This window comes from Neophocaena asiaeorientalis, unplaced genomic scaffold (genome assembly GCF_003031525.2).
Source record: "Neophocaena asiaeorientalis asiaeorientalis breed wild unplaced genomic scaffold, Neophocaena_asiaeorientalis_V1.1 scaffold43, whole genome shotgun sequence".
In the NCBI taxonomy this organism is placed as follows: Eukaryota; Metazoa; Chordata; class Mammalia; order Artiodactyla; family Phocoenidae; genus Neophocaena; species Neophocaena asiaeorientalis.
In genome coordinates, this window is record NW_020173674.1 from 12,611,862 (window position 1) to 12,632,577 (window position 20,716).

The 20,716-nt window shown below is 41.0% G+C and overlaps 1 protein-coding gene across 1 annotated transcript; it reads left to right on the plus strand.

Annotated features, from left to right (window-relative positions):
* The first annotated feature begins 228 nt into the window (after nt 1–228).
* On the plus strand, nt 229–20,516 carry MTCH2 (mitochondrial carrier 2). The gene is made up of 13 exons (XM_024749113.1): nt 229–511; nt 2,848–2,932; nt 3,081–3,187; nt 8,278–8,304; nt 8,503–8,565; nt 10,432–10,489; nt 10,749–10,800; nt 11,239–11,298; nt 12,677–12,770; nt 13,735–13,782; nt 14,714–14,781; nt 17,002–17,077; nt 18,994–20,516. Exons 1-13 carry the CDS (start codon nt 425–427, stop codon nt 19,078–19,080), a joined length of 912 nt encoding a protein of 303 aa, XP_024604881.1. The 5' UTR covers nt 229–424; the 3' UTR covers nt 19,081–20,516.
* The last annotated feature ends 200 nt before the right edge of the window (nt 20,517–20,716 follow it).

Sequence of the window (20,716 nt, forward strand, 5' to 3'; positions counted from 1 at the left end):
ATGTTGCTGATGCCAAAAGCGCAAGGGCAGAAGCGAAGAACATGGACGAACCCTTTCCAATTCATTTCACTCCTGTGACCTTGCCTTTGCCGTCAGGGTCACTCCCCACCGCCACGCCCATTCTTCTGCCCCCGGATGCTTCCAGCCTGCGCAAGCGCAGGAGAAACTGCTGTTCCTAGTGGAGGGCGCGGATTCCACCCCAAAACGCATGCGCCCCGGGCTCGCAAGCCCCGCCCCGACCTCTGTGCCCGCTCGCGAGCCCTTGCCAATTCGCGGGGCGGGGACTGCGCGGGGAGACGCGCGCCGGTGCGTGCGTGCTCCCGGGCCGCGGGCGGGCCAGTGAAGCTGGCGGCCCTGGCACGTGATCCCGGATCGGCGTGGTAGCTTGGTGGCTCCGTCTGTCTGTCCGTCCGCGGGTGCCATCATGGCGGACGCGGCCAGTCAGGTGCTCCTGGGCTCCGGTCTCACCATCCTGTCCCAGCCGCTCATGTACGTGAAGGTGCTCATCCAGGTATGAGTCGTCGCCTTTCCCTTCCTCGCCCGGCGCCCTGTTCGGTCGCCGCTGCCCAAGGCGCCTGAGAACCGGCTCCAACCTTCAGGGCCTTCAGTCTCCTGAGATGCTGCTCCTTCTTTGCTGCCCGCCCCTTCCTTCCCGGCAGGGACGACTTCCACCGTCCGCTGAGCTCCCACTGCCCGTGGGCCTTCCCGAGGTCTCGCCTCCCAGCCAAGCCGTGAGGCCCGCTCCTTTCCTGGTATCCGGCTGCCGCCCTGCCCTGCCCTGCCCTGCCTGATGGCTCCCCTGAACTTTGTTTTCTCTTCCCTGAGGTTGATCCTGGCTGGGCGCCGCCAAGGGCTTACCAACCTTTCTTTCTCCGCTGCTCTGAAATGAGCATCCTTCTCTCCGCCCCGGCCCCAAACGCAAGACGTGAAATCTGTTGAAGACAAATTTGAAATTCGAGGGGAGCCAACACTTTATTAGCTTTTGTTTTCTCTTTTTTGGTTGCTGTTACTACTGCGCTTCTGTTCTGAGATTTAGCACCAGATACCCAGAGAAACACAAGGAGTTCATTCAGAAGTGATCATCAAGCGGTTGATGAGTCAAATTTCGGAAGGATCCACTGAACCCTCTTCAGCAGCAGCCCATGTGGCTCATGACAGTGAGAAATCACATGTCAGAGTGATGTGAAATCAGTTCAGTTGAAAGTTTTATCGAGTTTAAGTATATATGTTAGTTTCTAATATACTGTGAAATAATTCTTAAATGGCATTTTATATTCACAGGCAAGTTTGCCCGGTTTTAGCTGACTGTAGACCATTAGGTAGTATTGTTCAGTTGCCTTTCTGAATTTCCCTGTCACGGGCAGGTCATTCATTTTTTTAACTTTTGTTGAGAGTTGACGTAATTACATCATGCATAGTACCAAGGACAGAACCCCTGTCCTCACCATCTGCCTTTCTGTCAGAAATATGCAAGACACTAGGGAAGGCCTCATTTCTTATTTTTGAGTTAATGATACTAATCCATATTATGTGTTGCTGAGTTGACCCTTGTGGATTCAGAACGTATATGTAAAAAACTATTGTAAAATAAGTTGTTTAAAGTAAGAACGAAGGGAATTCCCTTGAGGTTCAGTGGTTAGGTAGGACTCCACGCTTTCACTGCTGAAGGCCCAGGTTTAATCCCTCATCTGGGAACTAAGATCCCCGCAAGCCACTAGAGGCGGCCAAAAAATAAAAGAAAGAAAGAACAAAATCTTTGAAATGTATTGTGACATCTAAAACAGAATTGGCACATTTGTAGCTAGATAATATCTGAGGTAAAAGCATTTTTCAGTAAATCTGATATAAGCCCATTACTCAGTCCTTATCCAGGAGACAAGATTTTCTAATGACATTCAGAGAGCTCTTGCCTCAAAAACTCCTTAATCCTTATTGCACAACATTCTTGTGTTGCCAAGTGTCTCAGGGGTTTTGGTGAAATTCCCAAATACTCAGTTTTAAAAATAGTTGCACAGTGACACTTTCAGGAGTTCTTTAATTGAACAGGTTGAGAATCACAGCAGGAGAGTCAAAACCATGTCCGACAACGTTCATTCTCTCAAGTATCCCTTTGGCACTAAAGAGTCTGAATATATTGTAGAAATAAAATGATGACATTAATTCTAAAATGACTCGTTAGATTGTTCATGACAGTCTGCTCCTTTAACATGGACTTAGCTTGTAATTATTTCCCAAATGAATTATCCCCAGCTGTATCTGCATTTGCCTTTTGAGTGGTTTGTTTTGCTAGCCAAATATGAAGTTGTTGCTGGCTTAGTCTTCTCACTTTGTCCGGATATTAAAAATGTGCTTGATTTTCTTTAGAAAATATTTTTGAGCGTCCTCAGTAAACTGTAGCTTTGTTAACACAAAAATTCCCTTATTCTATTTTTAGATTGATGCCAGTCTATCTCAGCTACATGGTTTACTTTGTAGAATTTGAACCAAAAGAAAACTTGGAGTTTATTGAAAGCAGTCTTTTTTTTTTTTTTCTTTTCTTTTTTTTTTTTTCATCCCCCACATCAGCAGGCGGACTCTCAACCACTGCGCTACCAGGGGAGCCTGTAACCAGTCTTAAACAAGTGACAAAATTAAAAACAAAACAAAAGAACACACCAGAACTGACAAGGATGATACTTCATCACTGTCTTGGAAAATATACACTGCATTTTAACTTGTGTTAAAAATTATAACTCTAAAAAATATGTATATATATATAACTCTAAATTTGTTCTTTATTCAAGACCTTGCAACTCAGGCATTCCCGGGAATGTTGCTTAGTATTGATTTAGTCTCTTGTTTTTAAAGGTGGGATATGAGCCTCTTCCTCCAACAATAGGACGAAATATTTTTGGGCGGCAAGTTTGTCAGCTTCCAGGTCTTTTTTGTTATGGTAAGTGTCTTTGATTTATTTGGAATTGGAGGACTTTGAAGGGTGTGATAGGAGTTACTGAAAGAATATATAGTAAGCATGTTTCCTTGAAATTTCTACGTAACCATTACTTTCAACTAGAATGTAAATCTCCTACTTGTGTTCTTAGCTCAGCACATTGCGAGCATCGATGGGAAGCGTGGGTTGTTCACAGGCTTAACTCCAAGACTGTGTTCAGGGGTCCTTGGAACTGTGGTCCATGGTAAAGTTTTACAGGTAAGAAGAAAATCAATCCATCTTCCCATAGATTTAGATAACCTTTTCTTTTTCTTTTAACATCTTTATTGGAGTATAATTGCTTTACAATGGTGTGTTAGTTTCTGCTTTATAACAGAGTGAATCAGCTATACATATACATATGTTCCCATATCTCCTCCCTCTTGGGTCTCCCTTCCATCCTCCCTGTCCCACCCCTCTAGGTGGTCACAAAGCATTGAGCTAGATAACCTTTTTTTAAAAATTTTTTTTATTTATTTATTTTTGGCTGCATTGGGTCTTAGTTGCTGCGCGTGGGCTTTTCTCTAGCTGCGGCGAGTGGGGACTAGTCTTCATTGTGGTGCGCGGGCTTCTCATTGCCATGGCTTCTCTTGTGGAGCACGGGCTCTAGGCGCACGGGTTTCAGTAGTTGTGGCTTGCAGGCTCTAGAGTGCAGGCTCAGTAGTTGTGGCGCATGGACTTAGTTGATCCACGGCACGTGGGACCTTCCCGGACCAGGGCTCGAACCCGTGTCCCCTGCGTTGGCAGGGGGATTCTCAACCACTGCGCCACCAGAGAAGCCCTAGATAACCTTTTACGTACAATTTGATCAAGAGCAGTTTCAAAGATATACGTCTTTACATCCATGGCCTTTCTTCCTCTTGAAAAACATTTACTTGAAATACCCATTCTTAATTCTTTCCTGGAAAGCAAGGAGAATTTGTATAAAATGAAGTAATTGATTTTGATCTACACAAGCTTCTTCCTCTGGACCAGTTGTTCTGAGCAGAAATTAAGTACACTCATTTGAGCTCCTGTGTAGCTCATATTATTTCTTTGAAGGAGGAAGGAAGCTGGTTAAAACATACATTTCTTTCTCATGTTATTTTCCTCTTATTCCTAGTGTTACTCCTAGTAAATGTTTTCTGTTACAAATTTATTTTTTTTTTAACTTAACAAGATAAACGTTAAAGTAGGATAGTGTTTATTTGTGACTGTTTATTTCAGTAGTACTCAGTACGGGGAATTCCCTGGCGGTGCAGTGGTTAGGATTCCACACTTCCACTGCAGAGGGCATGGGTTCGATCCCTGGTCAGGGTACTGAGATCCCACAGTCTGCAAGGCTCGGCCAAAAAAAAAAAAAAAAAGACCACTGCCAATAGTAATTGGTACAATCCTCCATGTATATTTTAAGGCTTTAATGTTGGCCCAATTCTGCTTTTTTATCATTTGATGAGCAAATCGTGGTGGTGTTAATCAGTTTCATGATCTGATTGGCTTAGGTTTTAAATTCTTTTCAGACTTTGTTGAATTGAGTTGGAGAGGTTTTCCAGTTAGTTCCTCACGTGGAAGCAGTTTTGTTATTCATTGTACTTGCTCTTGTCGTCATGCCTGTGGACTGAATGTTAGAAGCAGCGTTTTGGGTGGCCCGTGGGTCAGAGTGATGGAGCTTTAATGGGCCGGTGTTTTTGGTGGATTGATTACTGCTCTTTTCCAGCCACACTGTACTTTGGCTCAGTGGAAGCGTTCCTGTTACCTAAATGAGGTTTAGATTTTCATGTGGGAAAGTAGTTGTCATCTAGTTCAAAGAGGTTTATGTATAGACCAAGAGTGAAATTACTGCTTGAGATCAAGTTAAGGAAAAGTAAGACAAACTTGAGGTAACCAAGTACCTGGAATATGTGTTTCACATGTAGCCCGATGAAATAGAACAGGGTATTGGTACTATAGTTAGTATCAAAAGCAACTAATACAATCAAGAAGAAAGACCAATTCAGGTCTTTCTGAACAAGAAAGAGTTCTGTATATCTGAACAAGAATTAAATTGAAATCTGTTTAGAATAATGTAGGAGAGACAGGTTGAAAATTTTATTAATGGAGTGAAAACCAAAGTCTAGAAATGAGTGAGGATTTTTAAAAACTCCTGAAACTGTTAGAATTAATTCTGGCCAAAGACCTGGAATTTGACCAAAAACCATCATTTCGCTTAATCATGTTGTTTGTTCTCTTTCCTCTGATTTTATTTTAAAAATGTAATTCTTTTCGTAAAAGACAGTGTTCTCTCTTTTTTAAATCTGGTTAGGACTAGGAGGTCAGTTGTCTGGTTCTTGTATTTCACCTAGCCCATCTTCTATTTCTGAAATATCCCACAAATAATGTTTCCTCTTCCAGTGCAGTCTGAGCTCTGGCAGTTTCATGTTCTCTTCTCCAAAAGAATAAAGCATCTTCTCTCTTGCTTGGTTTGGAAACAGTCAGATACAAAAGGAAAAGTGAGGTGGTTTCAGCTATCAGACTTAGCACCAATTCTCTGTTCTTTGTACAGTGAAGAAAAGCATCTTGCCCTAATTTGGTATTAGACCTGCTTTTTCCGTGAAAAAGCCCTGAGGCTTTTTCCAGAGCCTTAGTCCTAAGCTATGTTTTGTGTTTTTTTGGTTTTTTAAAATTTATTTATTTTACTTTTGTCTGCGTTGGGTCTTTTGGCTGCACGCGGGCTTTCTCTCGTTGCGGCGAGCAGGGGCTACTCTTCGTTGTGGTGCGCAGGCTTCTCATCGTGGTGGCTTCTCTTGTTGCAGAGCACCAGCTCTAGGTGCGCAGGCTTCAGTAGCTGAGGTGTGCAGGCTTCAGTAGTTGTGATATGCGGGCTCAGTAGTTGTGGCGCATGGGCTCAGTAGTTGTGGCTCGGGGGCCGTAGAGCACAGGCTCAGTAGTTGTGGTGCATGGGCTTAGTTGCTCCGCAGCGTGTGGGATCTTCCTGCACTGGGGCTTGAACGTGTGTCCCCTGCATTGGCAGGCAGATTCTTAACCATTGCGCCACCAGGGAAGCCCCTAAGCTATGTTTTTATCAATTTATTTTCTGTTATATGTGTGTGTTTAGTAAATAATGTTCTTGGATTTGGATCATCGTGTTTTCATTGTCATTTGTCTCTAGGTATTTTTTGATTTCTTCAGTGATCTCTTGGTTATTTAGTAATGTATTGTTTAGCCTCCATGTGTTTGTGTTTTTTACGATTTTTTTCCCTGTAATTGATTTCTAACCTCATAGCGTTGTGGTCAGAAAAGATACTTGATATGATTTCAATTAAATTTACTGAGGCTTAATTTGTGACCCAAGATGTGATCTATCCTGGAGAATGTTCTGTGCGCACTTGAGAAGAAAGTGTAATCTGCTGTTTTTGGATGGAATGTCCTATAAATATCAATTAAATCTATCTGGTCTGTTGTGTCATTTAAAGCTTCTGTTTCCTTATTAATTTTCTATTTGGATGATTTGTCCATTGGTGTAAGTGAGGTGTTGAAGTCCCCCACTATTATTGTGTTAACTGTCGGTTTCCTCTTTTATAGGTGTTAGCAGTTGCCTTATGTATTGAGTTGCTCCTGTGTTGGGTGCATATATATTTGTAATTGTTATATCTTCTTCTTAGATTGATCCCTTGATCATTATGTAGTGTCCTTCCTTGTCTCTATTGGCACAAAAACAGAAATAGATCAATGAAACAAGATAGAAAGCCCAGAGATAAACCCACGCACTTATGGTCAACTAATCTATGACAAAGGAGGCAAGGATATACAATGGAGAAAAGACTGTCTCTTCAATAAGTGATGCTGGGAAAACTGGACAGATACATGTAAAATAATGAAATTAGAATACTCCCTAACACCATACACAAAAATAAATAAAATGGATTCGAGACCTAAATGTAAGACAGGACACTATAGAACTCTTAAAGGAAAACATAGGCAGAACACTCTTTGACATAAATCACAGCAAGATCTTTCTTGATCCACCTCCTGGAGTAATGGAAATAAAAACAGAAATAAACAAATGGGACCTAATGAAACTTAAAATCTTTTGCAAAGCAAAGGAAACTACAAACAAAGAAAAGACATCCCTCAGAATGGGAGAAAATATTTGCAAACGAAGCAACGTACAAAGGATTAATCTCCAAAATATATAAACAGCTCATGCAGCTCAATTTTAAAAAAACAACCCAATCCAAAAATTGGCAGAAGACCTAAATAGCCATTTCTCCAAAGAAGACATACAGATGGCCAAGAAGCACAGGAAAAACTCAACATCACTAATTATTAGAGAAATGCAAATCAAAACTACAATGAGGTATCACCTCACACCGGTTAGAATGGGCATCATGAGAAAAATCTACAAAGAACAAATGCTGGAGAGGGTGTGGAGAAAAGGGAACTCTCTTGCACTGTTGGTGGGAATGTAAAGTGATACAGCCACTAGGGAGAACAGTATGGAGCTTCCTTTAAAAAAACTAAAAATAGAATTACCATATGACCCAGCAATCCCAGTACTGGGCATATACCCAGAGAAAACCATAATTCAAAAAGACACATGCACCCCAATGTTCATTGCAGCACTATTTACAATAGCCAGGTCATGGAAGAAACCTAAATGCCCATCGATAGACGAATGGATAAAGATGATGTGGTACATATATACAATGGAATATTACTCAGCCATAAAAAGGAACGAAATTGGGTCATTTTTAGAGACATGGACGAATCTAGAAACTGTCATATAGAGTGAAGCCAGAAAGAGGAAAACAAATATCATATATTAACGCGTAAATGTGGAACCTAGAAAAACGGTATAGATGAACCGGTTTGCAGGGCAGAATTTGAGACACAGATGTAGAGAACAAACGTATGGACACCAAGGAGGGCATGAAGTGGGACCGGGGGTGTGGTGGTGTGATGAATTGGGAGATTGGGATTGACATATATATATACTAGTATGTATAAAATGGATAACTAAAGAAGCTGCTGTATAAAAATAAATAAATGAAATTCAAATAAATAAATAAAAATAATGTTCTTGGATTTTTGCTTTGCTTTGTTTTCCTTTTTCTTTTAGATAAGCACTTTTATGAGCTGACCAATCAGTATGTTAAATTTAGCAACAAAATCATCTTAGAGACACTTATTTCCAAGTGTTAATTAGAAGTAGAAATTAATTGGAGATATACAGCCAAAAAAATCAACTCTTTTAATTTCTGCCAATCGGTAGAGTTTTCATTTTATGTTCTGTCTCAATAACACTATGATAGCCTTAATCATCCTTTCTTTTCTTTTCTCTTCCTTTGTAGCATTACCAGGAGTGTGACAAGGCTGAGGTATGTTGGAACCAATTTCTATGCGTGAGTCCATTTTCCCTGCGAGCTACTGTTGCTCTCTGGTCCTCTTTAGGAAAAGGGACAAGCAGTCAGCTTTCCTTTCATCATAGAGAGTGTTGGTGTACAGGATGGCCACCAGTTTGAACAGTTCTATTTAAAACCATCAACATATCTATCTACTTTCATTTCAATTTCCAGGAGCCAGGATCTGGAAATGTACTGAAAGAAGTTTCATCTTCCTTTGACCGAGTTATCAAGGAGGTAAGGTGATTATGATTTCTCTAAATCAGAGCAAGCTGGCAGTTGTGGAATCAGGATCATCAGGCCTGTATGTTCAGTGTCTCTTCCAAACAAAGTTAAACTTTCAATTTAATATGGGCTTTACTGCATGTAGAACATAAAGGGAGAAAAAAGCATTGCTTGCTGTTTGGAATTTCAAGGCAACATAATTTGCCCACTCATCTTTAAAACTGAAGAGGTACTGAAACCTCTTATAATAGAGTTGGAAATCTCTGGCCCAAAAGTATTAAAATAGTGGCCAGGGCCTTCGTGTGTTGGATATTATATATCCAGAAATGCTTTTACAACATTATTCGGACTTTGAGATGTCCTTATCGTCCATTTCCCACTCCTGTCTTCTGCCATTGGAGTTTGTTGCATGCCTGACTTAATAATACTCTTTTATTTCTAGTCTTTACATTATCTAATTGTCTATAGAGACGTCACAATTTTTCATTGAAAGCTGCCTTCTAAAGTATATATCACTGAACAAACATCACTATAGGCCAAGATGTCAGATGAGTCAACTTTGTTTTTTGTAAATTTTCATGAAGTGATTTTATTTAAAAGTAGAGATGCATGTATTAATATGTGTTTTATATTTTCTTAACTTTTATTTAGTTCATCGTAAGGCTCTTAGAACTACCATTAGAGTAGGGGTGAGATCTCTTAACTAAATGAAGGTAATGTTTAAATGCAAAAACGAACGACGGACCTGCTATATTTACAGCCTACCTCCAAGTATTGTGATTGAATTTTTTACTAACCTCTTTACAGAGTTCTGGACAAGAAAGATAAGCTAGGGTAAATATAGAGCTCTAAGATACTGCAGAGTTACGGGGCTGTGGTCGAAAAACAGATGAATGTCATTGTGTTCTCCTTGAGACGTTGGTATAGATTAAATAGAGCCTGACATTTGTCTAGTGTAGATATCAGAGTATCAGAGTCTCTAAAATCACTCACAATGAGAGAGCAACTTAATAGTCTAAATACCGGCCTCATAGTTGTTTGTTTGTTTGTCTGTTTGAATTTATATATTTATTTATTTATTTTTGGCTGCATTGGGTCTTCGTTGCTGTGCGTGGGCTTTCTAGTTGCAGCGAGCAGGGGCTACTCTTCGTTGTGCACAGGCTTCTCATTGCCGTGGCTTCCCTTGTTGTGGAGCACGGGCTCTAGGCGCTCAGGCTTCAGTAGTTGTGGCATATGGGCTCTGTAGTTGTGGCTTGCAGGCTGTAGAGCGCAGGCTCAGTAGTTGTGGTGTGCGGGTTTAGTTGCTCCACAGCATGTGGGATCTTCACAGACCAGGGCTCGAACCCGTGTCCCCTGCATTGGCAGGTGGATTCTTAACCACTGCGCCACCAGGGAAACCCCAAGCCTCTTAGTTTTATTCCAGCTAGGTTACTGTTTGCTGGTGACTTTCCCTGTTTCTTTTTTTTTTTTTGGCCACACCATGCAGCATGTGGGATCTTAGTTCCCGACCAGGGATCGAACCTGCACCCCATGCATTGGAAGCGCGGAGTCTTAACCACTGGACCTCCAGGGAAGTCCTTTTCCCTGTTTCTTTGCTTTTGTTTTTCTCATCTGTAAATCTGAGAAGATAACAGAAACCTGCTTTGCAGAGAAATTTTGAGAAGTAACTATAACAGTATTGAAATCCATGAGTGAGAGCTGTGCTAGAATGATAGTGTTTCACATTGCATCCCATTCAGCCTGCTCTTCCTGACTCCGGCAAGGGCAGGCGTGCTCTGGCACTCACTCTCTTACTCTACAGTGTCCACCACATGACTTCTCTCAGGAATTTGAGTGTCGTCTATTTAGATTTCACAAGTGTATGTTGGTTCTTTCTAGACAACTCGAGAGATGATGGCTCGTTCTGCTGCTACTCTCATCACACATCCCTTCCATGGTATGTTTGCAGTTGATGACTGAAATCTGAATTTTTATCTTTTATATCACCGTCTCTCCTGACTACTTAGATAGGTTGACATGAGAGTTCACTAAAGTACCTTGCCTGTGTGTTTTCTGTTTGCTTGTTTTGGCTTTTATCCAATTTATCCAGACAGCAAAGTGTCTTTAGGTGGGAAAACCTTTTTTTTTTTTTTTTCCCCAGGGCTATTAAAATTTATCTCGATGTAGCTTAAAAATCTTTTCTCTGTGTTCTATAGTGATCACTCTGAGATCTATGGTACAGTTCATTGGCAGAGAATCGAAGTACTGGTAAGTGTTTCTGTTTTCAAGTATTCAGGGAGATCTGTTGAAGCCAAAGTATTAGAATAATAATACTTTACATTTTTATGATGCCTTAGAGCTTATAAAACAAATTCATGTATCTTATATCATTTGATCTACACACAAAAAAAACAGTAAAATCGAAGAAAAAGGCCCAGACAGGTTTAGGAGCCTCCCAGGACCTCAGGGTAAATTGCAGGACCACTGAAGCCAGAATTCACCCTGACTGCCTGTGACCACACCCTTAGGTATTAATATCTCCACTTCTATCTCTAAATGCAACCGTCTTTGCAGAGTGAGGGTGGTAGAAAAGGGAGCAGGGGTGGAGGTATAAGTTTCACCTTGTCAGAAGTGGTAATTGAATATTTTTTTTAATAGCTCCAAAATAATCTTAATGTATTTTATGTTTCTTTCTTCTGAACCTAGTGGACTTTGTGACTCCATAGCAACTATCTATCGGGAAGAGGGCATCCTAGGATTTTTTGCGTGAGTAAATTACCGATTTGTGCATGTGATTTTTGTGTGAGTAGAAAGCTTTGATGAGAACGAGGACATAACTCCTTGTTTGAACCTCAGAGAAAATGTACTCTCTGGGTTTAATTCAGGTTAAACTCCATGTAGGCCCATCTGACTTAAATTCTCTTGTAGAGATCCCAAACTTTTGCTCTGCACATCTAAAATGTGTGAAATGAGGGTTGTTTTTTTTTTTAAATAAATTCATTGAAGTTTCTTTCTACCCTTACAGTGAGTTCTCAATTACTATATAGTTGATAAAATGAGGAAAGTTAGTTTTTGAAAAATGGAAAATTATCTAACATGTATCTTCTTTATCCTGAGGGAATACGTTTTTGCACTATATTCATTCCCTTGAATTTACTTTGGAAGAACTTAGGCTACTACCCTTGTTCTTCTGTTAACAACAAAAACCGCATTATTAACTAAATGGTCCTTTTTAATTTTCAGTGTTTCCACATACTTGATTTTATGTTTGAGTATCATAAATACTCTGGGAAATAGGCAAGACAGCTATTATTATTCTCATTTTAGAGATTTAAAAAAAAGTGATGCTCTGGGAAGTTCATTTGCTGCCCATCACATAGCTGATAAGTGGTAGAAGTGGCATTTAAACGCTGGTCTTCAGTCTGTGAGGTAATGTTTGTCCCACTCTTCCACACTGCCTCACCTTGGTTAACTAGGCCCTGGAAACATATTTTTTTTGTGTGTTTTTTTTTGTTTTGCGGTACGCGGGCCTCTCACTGTTGTGGCCTCTCCCGTTGCGGAGCACAGGCTCCGGACGCACAGGCTCAGCGGCCATGGCTCACGGGCCTGGCCACTCCGCAGCATGTGGGATCTTCTCAGACCGGGGCACGAACCCGTGTCCCCTGCATCGGCAGGTGGACTCTCAACCACTGTGCCACCAGGGAAGCCCTGGAAACATGTTTTTTGATGCCCTTCACCTGTATCTGTGTTTGGGCCATTCTCATTTTGTAATTTTTCTCATCTTTTGCCCTGCCAAATTTGAATATCAAGTAGTTTAGCAATAATCATATTTAAGTCTCTTCTCCGAAATAGGCACATTTTTTGCCTCCTTGCTTATAGTTATTAATAGTAAGCTGAACCATTGGCCATATCTTAGAGGGGTACAGCTGACCTGCATTTTTTAAATGAGAATAAAAGTCATTAGAGATTAGCCTCAAGAACAGTTATATTAACTAGAATGAATTGGTTAAGTTCTTGTGTTCAGTGTCTTTTCAGTTCTCTAGAATGTTTTGAAATTAATTCTTTGAGAAGTGTTTATATTGAGTGAATTGTCTTTTTGCTGATCACATTTCTTGGTGCTTACTTTTATTTTTTCTTCATGTAGGGGTCTTATTCCTCGCCTCCTAGGTGACATCATTTCTTTGTGGCTCTGTAACTCACTGGCCTACCTCGTCAATACTTACGCACTGGACAGTGGGGTAGGTTGTGCCCTTGAGATGTGCTGGTGCGGACTTCATTGTATCCACCTGGCAGCTAGGTTAGCTTTAAAGTAAGATGGCAGTTGGTGTGCCAGACTCATCATTATATAGCTATATATTAATAGTCAAAATTTTAAAGGCTAATGTAGTGCCCTATAGTGTTTACTATAGAGAGAGGCACCTAGAAAGTCCCTAAGGTGTGGCAGAGTGAGCCTAAGAGTCTACCTTTCTCCATGCTGCAAGGAGATCACTTCTTTATTGAAGCCTAATGTTAGAGGACACCATGAAGCAGGATAGTTTTATAGTGTATGCAGGTGTTTCATCTAATCTGAAGTGTTAAGGGGACTCCTATATTGGGCTTTCTAGAAACCTTAGCCTGGGGGCAGGGTGGGGGGTGAGAATCAGCCTTCCCTAAAAGCAGTGTTTCTCCAGTCTCAGCAGTTGTGTACCTCTTTGAACACAGTTAGCCCCAAAGCATGGTGGGAGCTAGGACACACCCAGGCCAGGGGTAGGACTAAAAATCCATGTGCTTGGTTTCTTGAGTACTGAGACTGATCTTCCCTACAGCATCTGGTACACAGCTAGGTGTATACGGAGGGAGTGACTTGTCCCTCAGTATACCGTCAGTGTTGTTTCCAGGGATTGTATCAATATTTCTAGGACGTCGGAAAAGGTTACCAATCTCATTTCTGTTGTTTTTGAAATCCTGAGGCTATTATATTTGTTCCGAGCCATCCTAGCCTGATATGAACTTGTCTGTTAATGTTGAATCAAGTTGATCATTTTGATCACTGCCTTTTTATGCTCATAATGTTTTATGTTCTCATCCTCTAAATTAATTTTCAAGCTGTCAAAGAAACTAATAATGCAGAGATAGAATATATTGATATGGTTGGGGACAATTAGCTGTTATATCAGCTTAATTTTCTTACTCGTTCTAATAAAGGCTTTCTTCCTGTTCTAGGTTTCCACCATGAATGAAATGAAGAGTTATTCCCAAGCTGTCACAGGAGTAAGTTTTTAAAAATCCTTTTAGCCTTTTAGGAGTAGGTTGGTTTGTTTGTTTGTTTAATATTTATTTATTTGGCTGTGCCGAGTCTTATTTGTGGCACGTGGGATCTTTGTTGCGGCATGCAGGATCTTTAGTTGTGGCATGTGGGATCTAGTTCCCTAACCAGGGATCAAATCCAGGCCCCTTGTGTTGGGAGCGTGGAGTCTTAGCCACTGGACCACCAGGGAAGTCCGTTTTTAGGAGTAGTTTTCTTTTCTTCTCTTCCCTTCTCTTTTCTTTTCTTTTCAATTTCTTTGTCGTCACTGCTTTAAAGCAACCAGCTGTCTCACAGGAAAGTCTTTCAAATTTATTAACATTTTTCAGAGGTAAGAATAACCAAGAATCCCTGCATCATAGTAGCAGTAATAATAAGCCTACATAGTTTGGTGCTGTTCAGCTTTCAGAGGGGGTAAGTGGGCGCTTCTCATCACAGATCTGCCCCTGCTTCTCACTGTGTCGTGCTGAACCTATATTGGAAACTGCACCCTCTTGAATCATGTGGAGTCTTCCAGTAGTTGACTTTGGAAGTAGTTTCCATTGTCTGTGGAAGGATATTCATGTTGTCTTGTTTTCTTCAGGGCTGTTTTGAAATGCTTATTGTATTTAGTTGTATTTACTTTTAAATGATGAAGTTCAGTTTTGTTTGAATGTGGGCTCAATCACAGAATAAGCGAAGCCTTCTGGTCTTTGGTTAAAAGGTTGCACGTAGTGGTATGGTAAGAGGAGGAGACATCTGCAGGCTCAAAAGCATGTAATTTAGTCTCTCCTGGGATACTGAGAAAGCAAGACCAATGTTGGAGTGTTTGACCACAGTGGCACTAAGACTAAGGGAGAAGAATAAAGGAGACTAGGAATGACTTAGTAACTTAGCTGTCTTTTTACTCTTTTACAGTTTTTTGCCAGTATGCTGACGTATCCCTTTGTGCTTGTCTCTAATCTTATGGCTGTCAACAACTGTGGGTAAGTACCTTGCGTTTCTTATCTTAGTAGTTGGCTGCCTGTATGCCTGACAGGTAGGGCAGTCCTGGTAGAAATTTGGGGAGGATAGTACAGTTGTTGCTGTTAATAGATTTCCTAATTTTTTTCTCTGTCTGCCCCATGTACCAGCAGTCCCATCAATTTGTATTATAAGCAGCCACTTCATATCCTTTTTTGGAATAGAGAAGGGCACAAATAATATTTCTCAAGCATTTATAAATAATGTGCACTTGCCAGTAGTCTAGGTTCTTTTCTGAAAAGGGTGGAAAAATTACCAAATTACTCTACTTTCACATTTAAAAAAAAAAAAAAAAAACTTTTTAATTTATTTTTGGCCACGAGGTGCGGCATGCAGGATCTTAGCTCCCTGGCCAGGGATCGAACCCATGCCTCCTGCATTGGTAGCGCAGAGTCTTAACCACTGGACCGCCAGGGAAGTCCCTCCTTTATTTATTTATTTATTTATTGCGTTATTTTTTTTTTTTGCGGTACGCGGCCTCTCACTGTTGTGGCCTCTCCCGTTGCGGAGCACAGGCTCTGGACGCGCAGGCTCAGCGGCCATGGCTCACGGGCCCAGCCGCTCCACGGCATGTGGGATCTTCCCGGACCGGGGCACAAAAACCTGTGTCCCCTGCATCGGCAGGTGGACTCTCAACCACTGTGCCACCAGGGAAGCCCCCTCCTTTATTTTAAGTCCTTATCCTCTCTTTCGAAAGTTACAAAAGGTATGTCAGGGATTGAATGACAACCTGTACCTGTTTTTCCTCAGGGCTTCATGGAGAAAGTGAGTTTTCAAGTAAGAAAAGTAGGAAATTTGGTTGAAAATGGAAAGTTTCTTGACCTTTCATGTACTGGCTGAGGAAGGGGTGGGTGTGGTGTTGGACACCACTGATTTCCAGCTTCTAGGCGCCATCTGACTCTACCAGGTTGGACAGAAGTTTTGCCTCTTTTTTTTTTAATTAAAAAAAAATTTTTTTAGCCAGGCTGCACGGCTTGCAGGATCTCAATTCCCCAACCAGGGATCAAACCCGCAACCCTTGCAGTGGAAGCACGGATTCTTTTTTTTTTTTTAATATTTATTGATTAACAAATATTTATTGAGTATATATGGTGTACTGCTATAAAGTGAATGGTGGTTTTTGGTTTTTTTTTTAATTTATTTTATTTTCGGCTGTGTTGGGTCTTTGTTGCTGTGCGCGGGCTTTCTCTAGTTGTAGTGAGCGGTGGCTACTCTTCATTGCAGTGCATGGGCTTCTCATTGCGGTGGCTTCTCGTTGCAGAGCACGGGCTGTAGGTGCACGGGATTCAGTAGTTGCAGCACGCGGGCTCAGTAGTAGTGGCTCGCGGGGCTCTAGAGTGCAGGCTCAGTAGTTGTGATGCACGGGCTTAGTTGCTCCACAGCATGTGGAATCTTCCTGGACCAGGGCTCAAGGCCATGACCCCTGCCTTGGCAGGTGGATTCTTAACCACTGCGCCACTGGGGAAGCCCGGAAGCACGGATTCTTAACCACTGGACTGCCAGGGAAGTCCCAGAAGTTTTGCCTCTTGATTTATTTCAAAACTCTGTTCCTCTGGAGTACCTACCACAATATGCCATTGTACATGTCATTGTTTTCAAACAAGATATCAAATTGACAGCTGTGTGGAGTTTGTTTTGTGATTTGTGGAGCAGCTGCCACATTTCGGCCCAGAGCAGGCTTGAAGGATTAGTTAAGTGTGTTGTTGTTGTCTTTGTTGTTGTTACTATTATTATTTGCAGTTTTTGAGAGAGGAAGTGATAAGGAGTTATACCTGGGTAAGAGCATGTAGTCACCGCCATTTCACACCACTGTCCATTGTCAAGTTTGGAGTCTTTTGAATACTACTTAGTTTTTAAATTCCCTTTCCCTGCTTTTTAATCACATAATTACTATGTTCTAGGATTTCATTTGTCCACAAATTTAAACCTAGATGTTTTAGAAAGTACATGACTGGTTCAAGTTTCTGTTTCTGTTATGTTGATTCAAAACCTAAATGTAAGGGAGGGCGATCCATTTTGGATGCTCAGTCTTTCCCCTGCTCCAACAGAATTTGTTTCTTCAGAACTAAAATTGCTTCTCAGGGAACTTTCCAGGAAGAATATTTTGACAAAGATTTACTGAGCTCTTGAGAGAATGTTTTCTAAATGTTGACTTCAGTAGCTAACCTGTTCTTCTATTTCAGGCTTGCTGGTGGATGTCCTCCCTACTCCCCAGTATACTCTTCTTGGATAGATTGCTGGTGCATGCTACAAAAAGAGGTACTTCTCTCTCATTCTCTGTCTCCCTCCCTCCCTCTCCCCTCCTCGTATTTTATTTTGTTTTTGTTTTTTTTCTTAAATGTCTCTGGAATCCCAGGTTAATTCTTGTAGGTTATCCTTTAGTTACCAATTAATGTACCCTTTTCAATGTTCCATATGTCACTCTGGCATAGTAATAAAATGTACTGCTTGGGAATCAGGAGAGGTAGTGAAGAATTAAGAATTCCTAGATGTGATTCTGGAAGCCATTTGAGTGATCACATTCAAATTACAAATAAGGTCTGGGTAGACAGTTTTCCTGGTTGTTAAAATGATGCCCTTGATTTCAGATTATTTTTTCCAACCTCACCTTTTTGTAACTTTTCAGAATCTCCTAATATATTCAGGTGTTTTCCTACAGTATTTAGAGAAGCTGAGAAATAAAAAGTTATTTAATTATGACATTATTTGTCACAGTGTTGTTGAAAGGGCTGGTCTCTTACTTCTAGAGTCATGTTAGTGGACGATTTTGTCCAGACTCCAATTGTGAGGTGTAGGTCTTCTCCAGCCAAAAGTTCTTGATGAATCTAGGCAGAGCTTTATTAGGAACCAAAATGATAAATGGCTGTGGGCTGTGGAATCACTAAAATGGCCATCAGTTGAAAGCTGTTTTTGAATGGGAAGCACTCTTTAAAGGATTGTAGAAGAAATTGTATGAGGAAACTCTTTGTTGCATTATATTATAGCACTGGTGACACATAGGAGAAAGACCTTTGTTCACAGGGCTCAGGCTTCCCAGCCTGAACTCTGAATGCAAAGGCCTAGGTGCTGCTGGGGGGGCTTTTGCTCAGCGTGCCCAACAAGCCCTTCTGTGAACCCCGGCCAGGACACTTGGATGGTTGCCAGACAGACCTAACATGAACATTCTGGGTTTCATTCTGAGTTTTACATTCTCGGTGTTACAGTCTCCTTTTGTGGTCCCCATTTAAAAGGAAAGGTGGCCCTTCTTTCCCCGCTTCCTAACCAGCCCCCTGCTATAGGAAGAAAGCAAATAGAAAATTAGTAGGGTATCAGACACCTTACCTAGGGAACGGTTAGTCCTTTAAATGCTTAAGACAACAGCAAATCTTAACTGAGCACTTACTGTATATGAGGCATTATGCTAAGAGTTTTTCATGTATCAGCTCACATAACCGTCAACACAGCCGTGTGAGGATAGGTACCGTTCTTTATCATCCCACCTCACATATGAAGAACGGGGACTTTGAACGGTTAAATAATGCCAATCATGTAACCCAAGGTCACACAGCCAGTGTTTGGGAGAGCAGGATCTACATGCAGGCTGTCTAACTTCAGAGTCTACTCATTTAAACTCACAACATTACTACTTTAATTATAAGATTTTCTAAGTACTCCCTAGAGATCTACCATTCCATTCAAAACAAATAAAAGCTGGCACAGGGACTTCCCTGGCGGTCCAGTGGTTAAGACTCCACGCTTCCACCGCAGGGGGCGCAGGTTCAATCCCTGGTCAGGGAACTAAGATCCCATGTGCCACGCGGTCGAAAAAACAAACAAACAAACAAACAAACAAAAACTGGCACTTAACTGCGTGATAGGACTGTTCTCAACACTTGATATGAATTGACTTGATAATCCGGCTAGCTAGCAAGTGGCAGAGCCAGGATCCAAACTGGGAATTCTGTCTAAATAGGTAAGAAGTACTTGCCTTGATCGGTGTGTCAGAATTGTAGTTAATTCCACAGAAGCTCAGCTTAAGTCAGAGAGTACAAACTGCTACTCTGTAGTGATAGTCCCGGTTTTATCCTGGTCATTTTAGTCATGTTTCTCAGAAATATGTCCAGTTGTCTCTGCTGATTTGGACTGGCTGACCTCATTTTCGCAGTAGACTTTATTTGTATTTTTTTTTTTTCCAGGGAAGTATGAGCCGAGGAAATAGCTTGTTTTTCCGGAAGGTCCCCTTTGGGAAGACTTACTGTTATGACCTGAGGATGTTAATTTGAAGATATGGGGCAGGGACAGTGACATTTCTATAGTCCCAGATGCACAGAATTATGGGAGAGAATGTTGATTTCTATACAGTGTGGCACGCTTTTTTAATAATCATTTAATCTTGGGAAAATGGAGGTGTTTGGTGTCTGCCTTTTTTTGTTCTTTTTTCCAGCACAACATAATTTACCACTGATATTCCCCCTTTAGTTATCCTGAAACATTTTTACTCCAGATTATTTTACTTAAAGAAAGAAGTTGCATTTACCTAAAGGTGCAGGCAGGTTGTCATGCAATTTGAGTCTTAATTTAAGGCTTTGTAAAGTGAAGAGTACAATCCTGTGAAGAAAGAGAAATAATTGTTTGAAACTTAAGAAAATGAATAAGGCAAGTGATATGGGAGGTTATAAGTTACCGTTTTTTTAGTAGACCTTAAAAACTCAGCAGCATCCACCAGAGTCTGTCTCCCGGTATATTCCTCTAAGCACATTTAATTAACCCTGTCTCTCAACTTCAAAGAAAGGACAATACCCTGCTAATCTACCCTAGAAAATCTCTGCGTGAGGCATCCATGCCTTCAGTCTGTTATTGCAAAGCAATAAATTGTGTTGCCAACAACAAAAAAGGACGATTAGAATATAAGCAAGGTTTGGAAAGGAAGCATAATGGCTTTTTTTTTCCCAAAAGAAATTCTTATTATATAAAATATGAAAAGCAAATACTGCGGCATTAGTCCCCTTCTCTAAGAGCTAAGTCTTTGCCAACCCCTAAATTACATCATTATACAGTTCTAATTGTATATAATCTTTTGTGCTTCTGTTTGTTATTTTGTTTTTGTTGTTGCAGAAGGTGAGTAGTTTGTTTTTCGTTCCTAATGACACACTTGGAAGGTATACTTGTAACTTCACGTTTGGTAATGCAGACGTAAGTCCACAAGATTCTTAGGATATTGACCACCTCGCATGTCATACCCTCAGTTAGGCATGGTAGCGTTCAGAGGAGGGGGAAAAAATCATTTTAGAAGGGCATAAATTTCCACTGAAACATAAAGATCTTATTTACTCAGGCCTTTTAGAAGCAGGTTAAAATGCTCTAAAATGAGAAAGCATTTGGTTTCACTTACTTAAATCCACTGGGTTGTTGCCAAATGAATAAGCATTGAATTTGCTCTTTCTCAGAAGAATTTGCTACTTCCCTATCAAAGCTGCAGCACCCACAATATTAGAGTGGGCGTGCAGGGTCTTCTCCCTCCCCCGGGGTTTAGGAATGTAGCCTGAAGCTCCCAAGTAGCTTACCTTGAAATGTCTTTGATGTCTCTTTGTCTCAAAAAGGAATGTAAATTTTATATTCTATTCAATAGTATCTGCATTTGTTTTAATATAAAAATGTTTTGCATTACCTACTGTTTTTCCCAAAAAAAATCTTCAAGTAAAGATGATCTGGGAAGATGTGCCTTGTGTATTATCCTGTGGCTTCAGTTCTCGTACATGCTACTGCCTGCCTAGCTGAGAAGCTTGTCTGACCGCGAGAACCAGTCTACCACCAGCGGGCGCCAAGGCTTTGGCTTTGCCTATGAAAGTCGGGCTGTGGAAAAATTTCACCAAGGCCTGGCTTCATTCAGAGTACTGGCTGATCAATCTAACTGCGTCC

Coding starts and splice junctions, on each gene's coding strand:
- MTCH2 (XM_024749113.1), top strand. CDS start 425: ATGGCGGACGCGGCCAGTCAGGTGCTCCTGGGCTCCGGTCTCACCATC. Junction 3,188..8,277: donor TCCATGGTAAAGTTTTACAG/GTAAGAAGAAAA, acceptor CTTCCTTTGTAG/CATTACCAGGAGTGTGACAA. Junction 14,782..17,001: donor ATGGCTGTCAACAACTGTGG/GTAAGTACCTTG, acceptor CTTCTATTTCAG/GCTTGCTGGTGGATGTCCTC.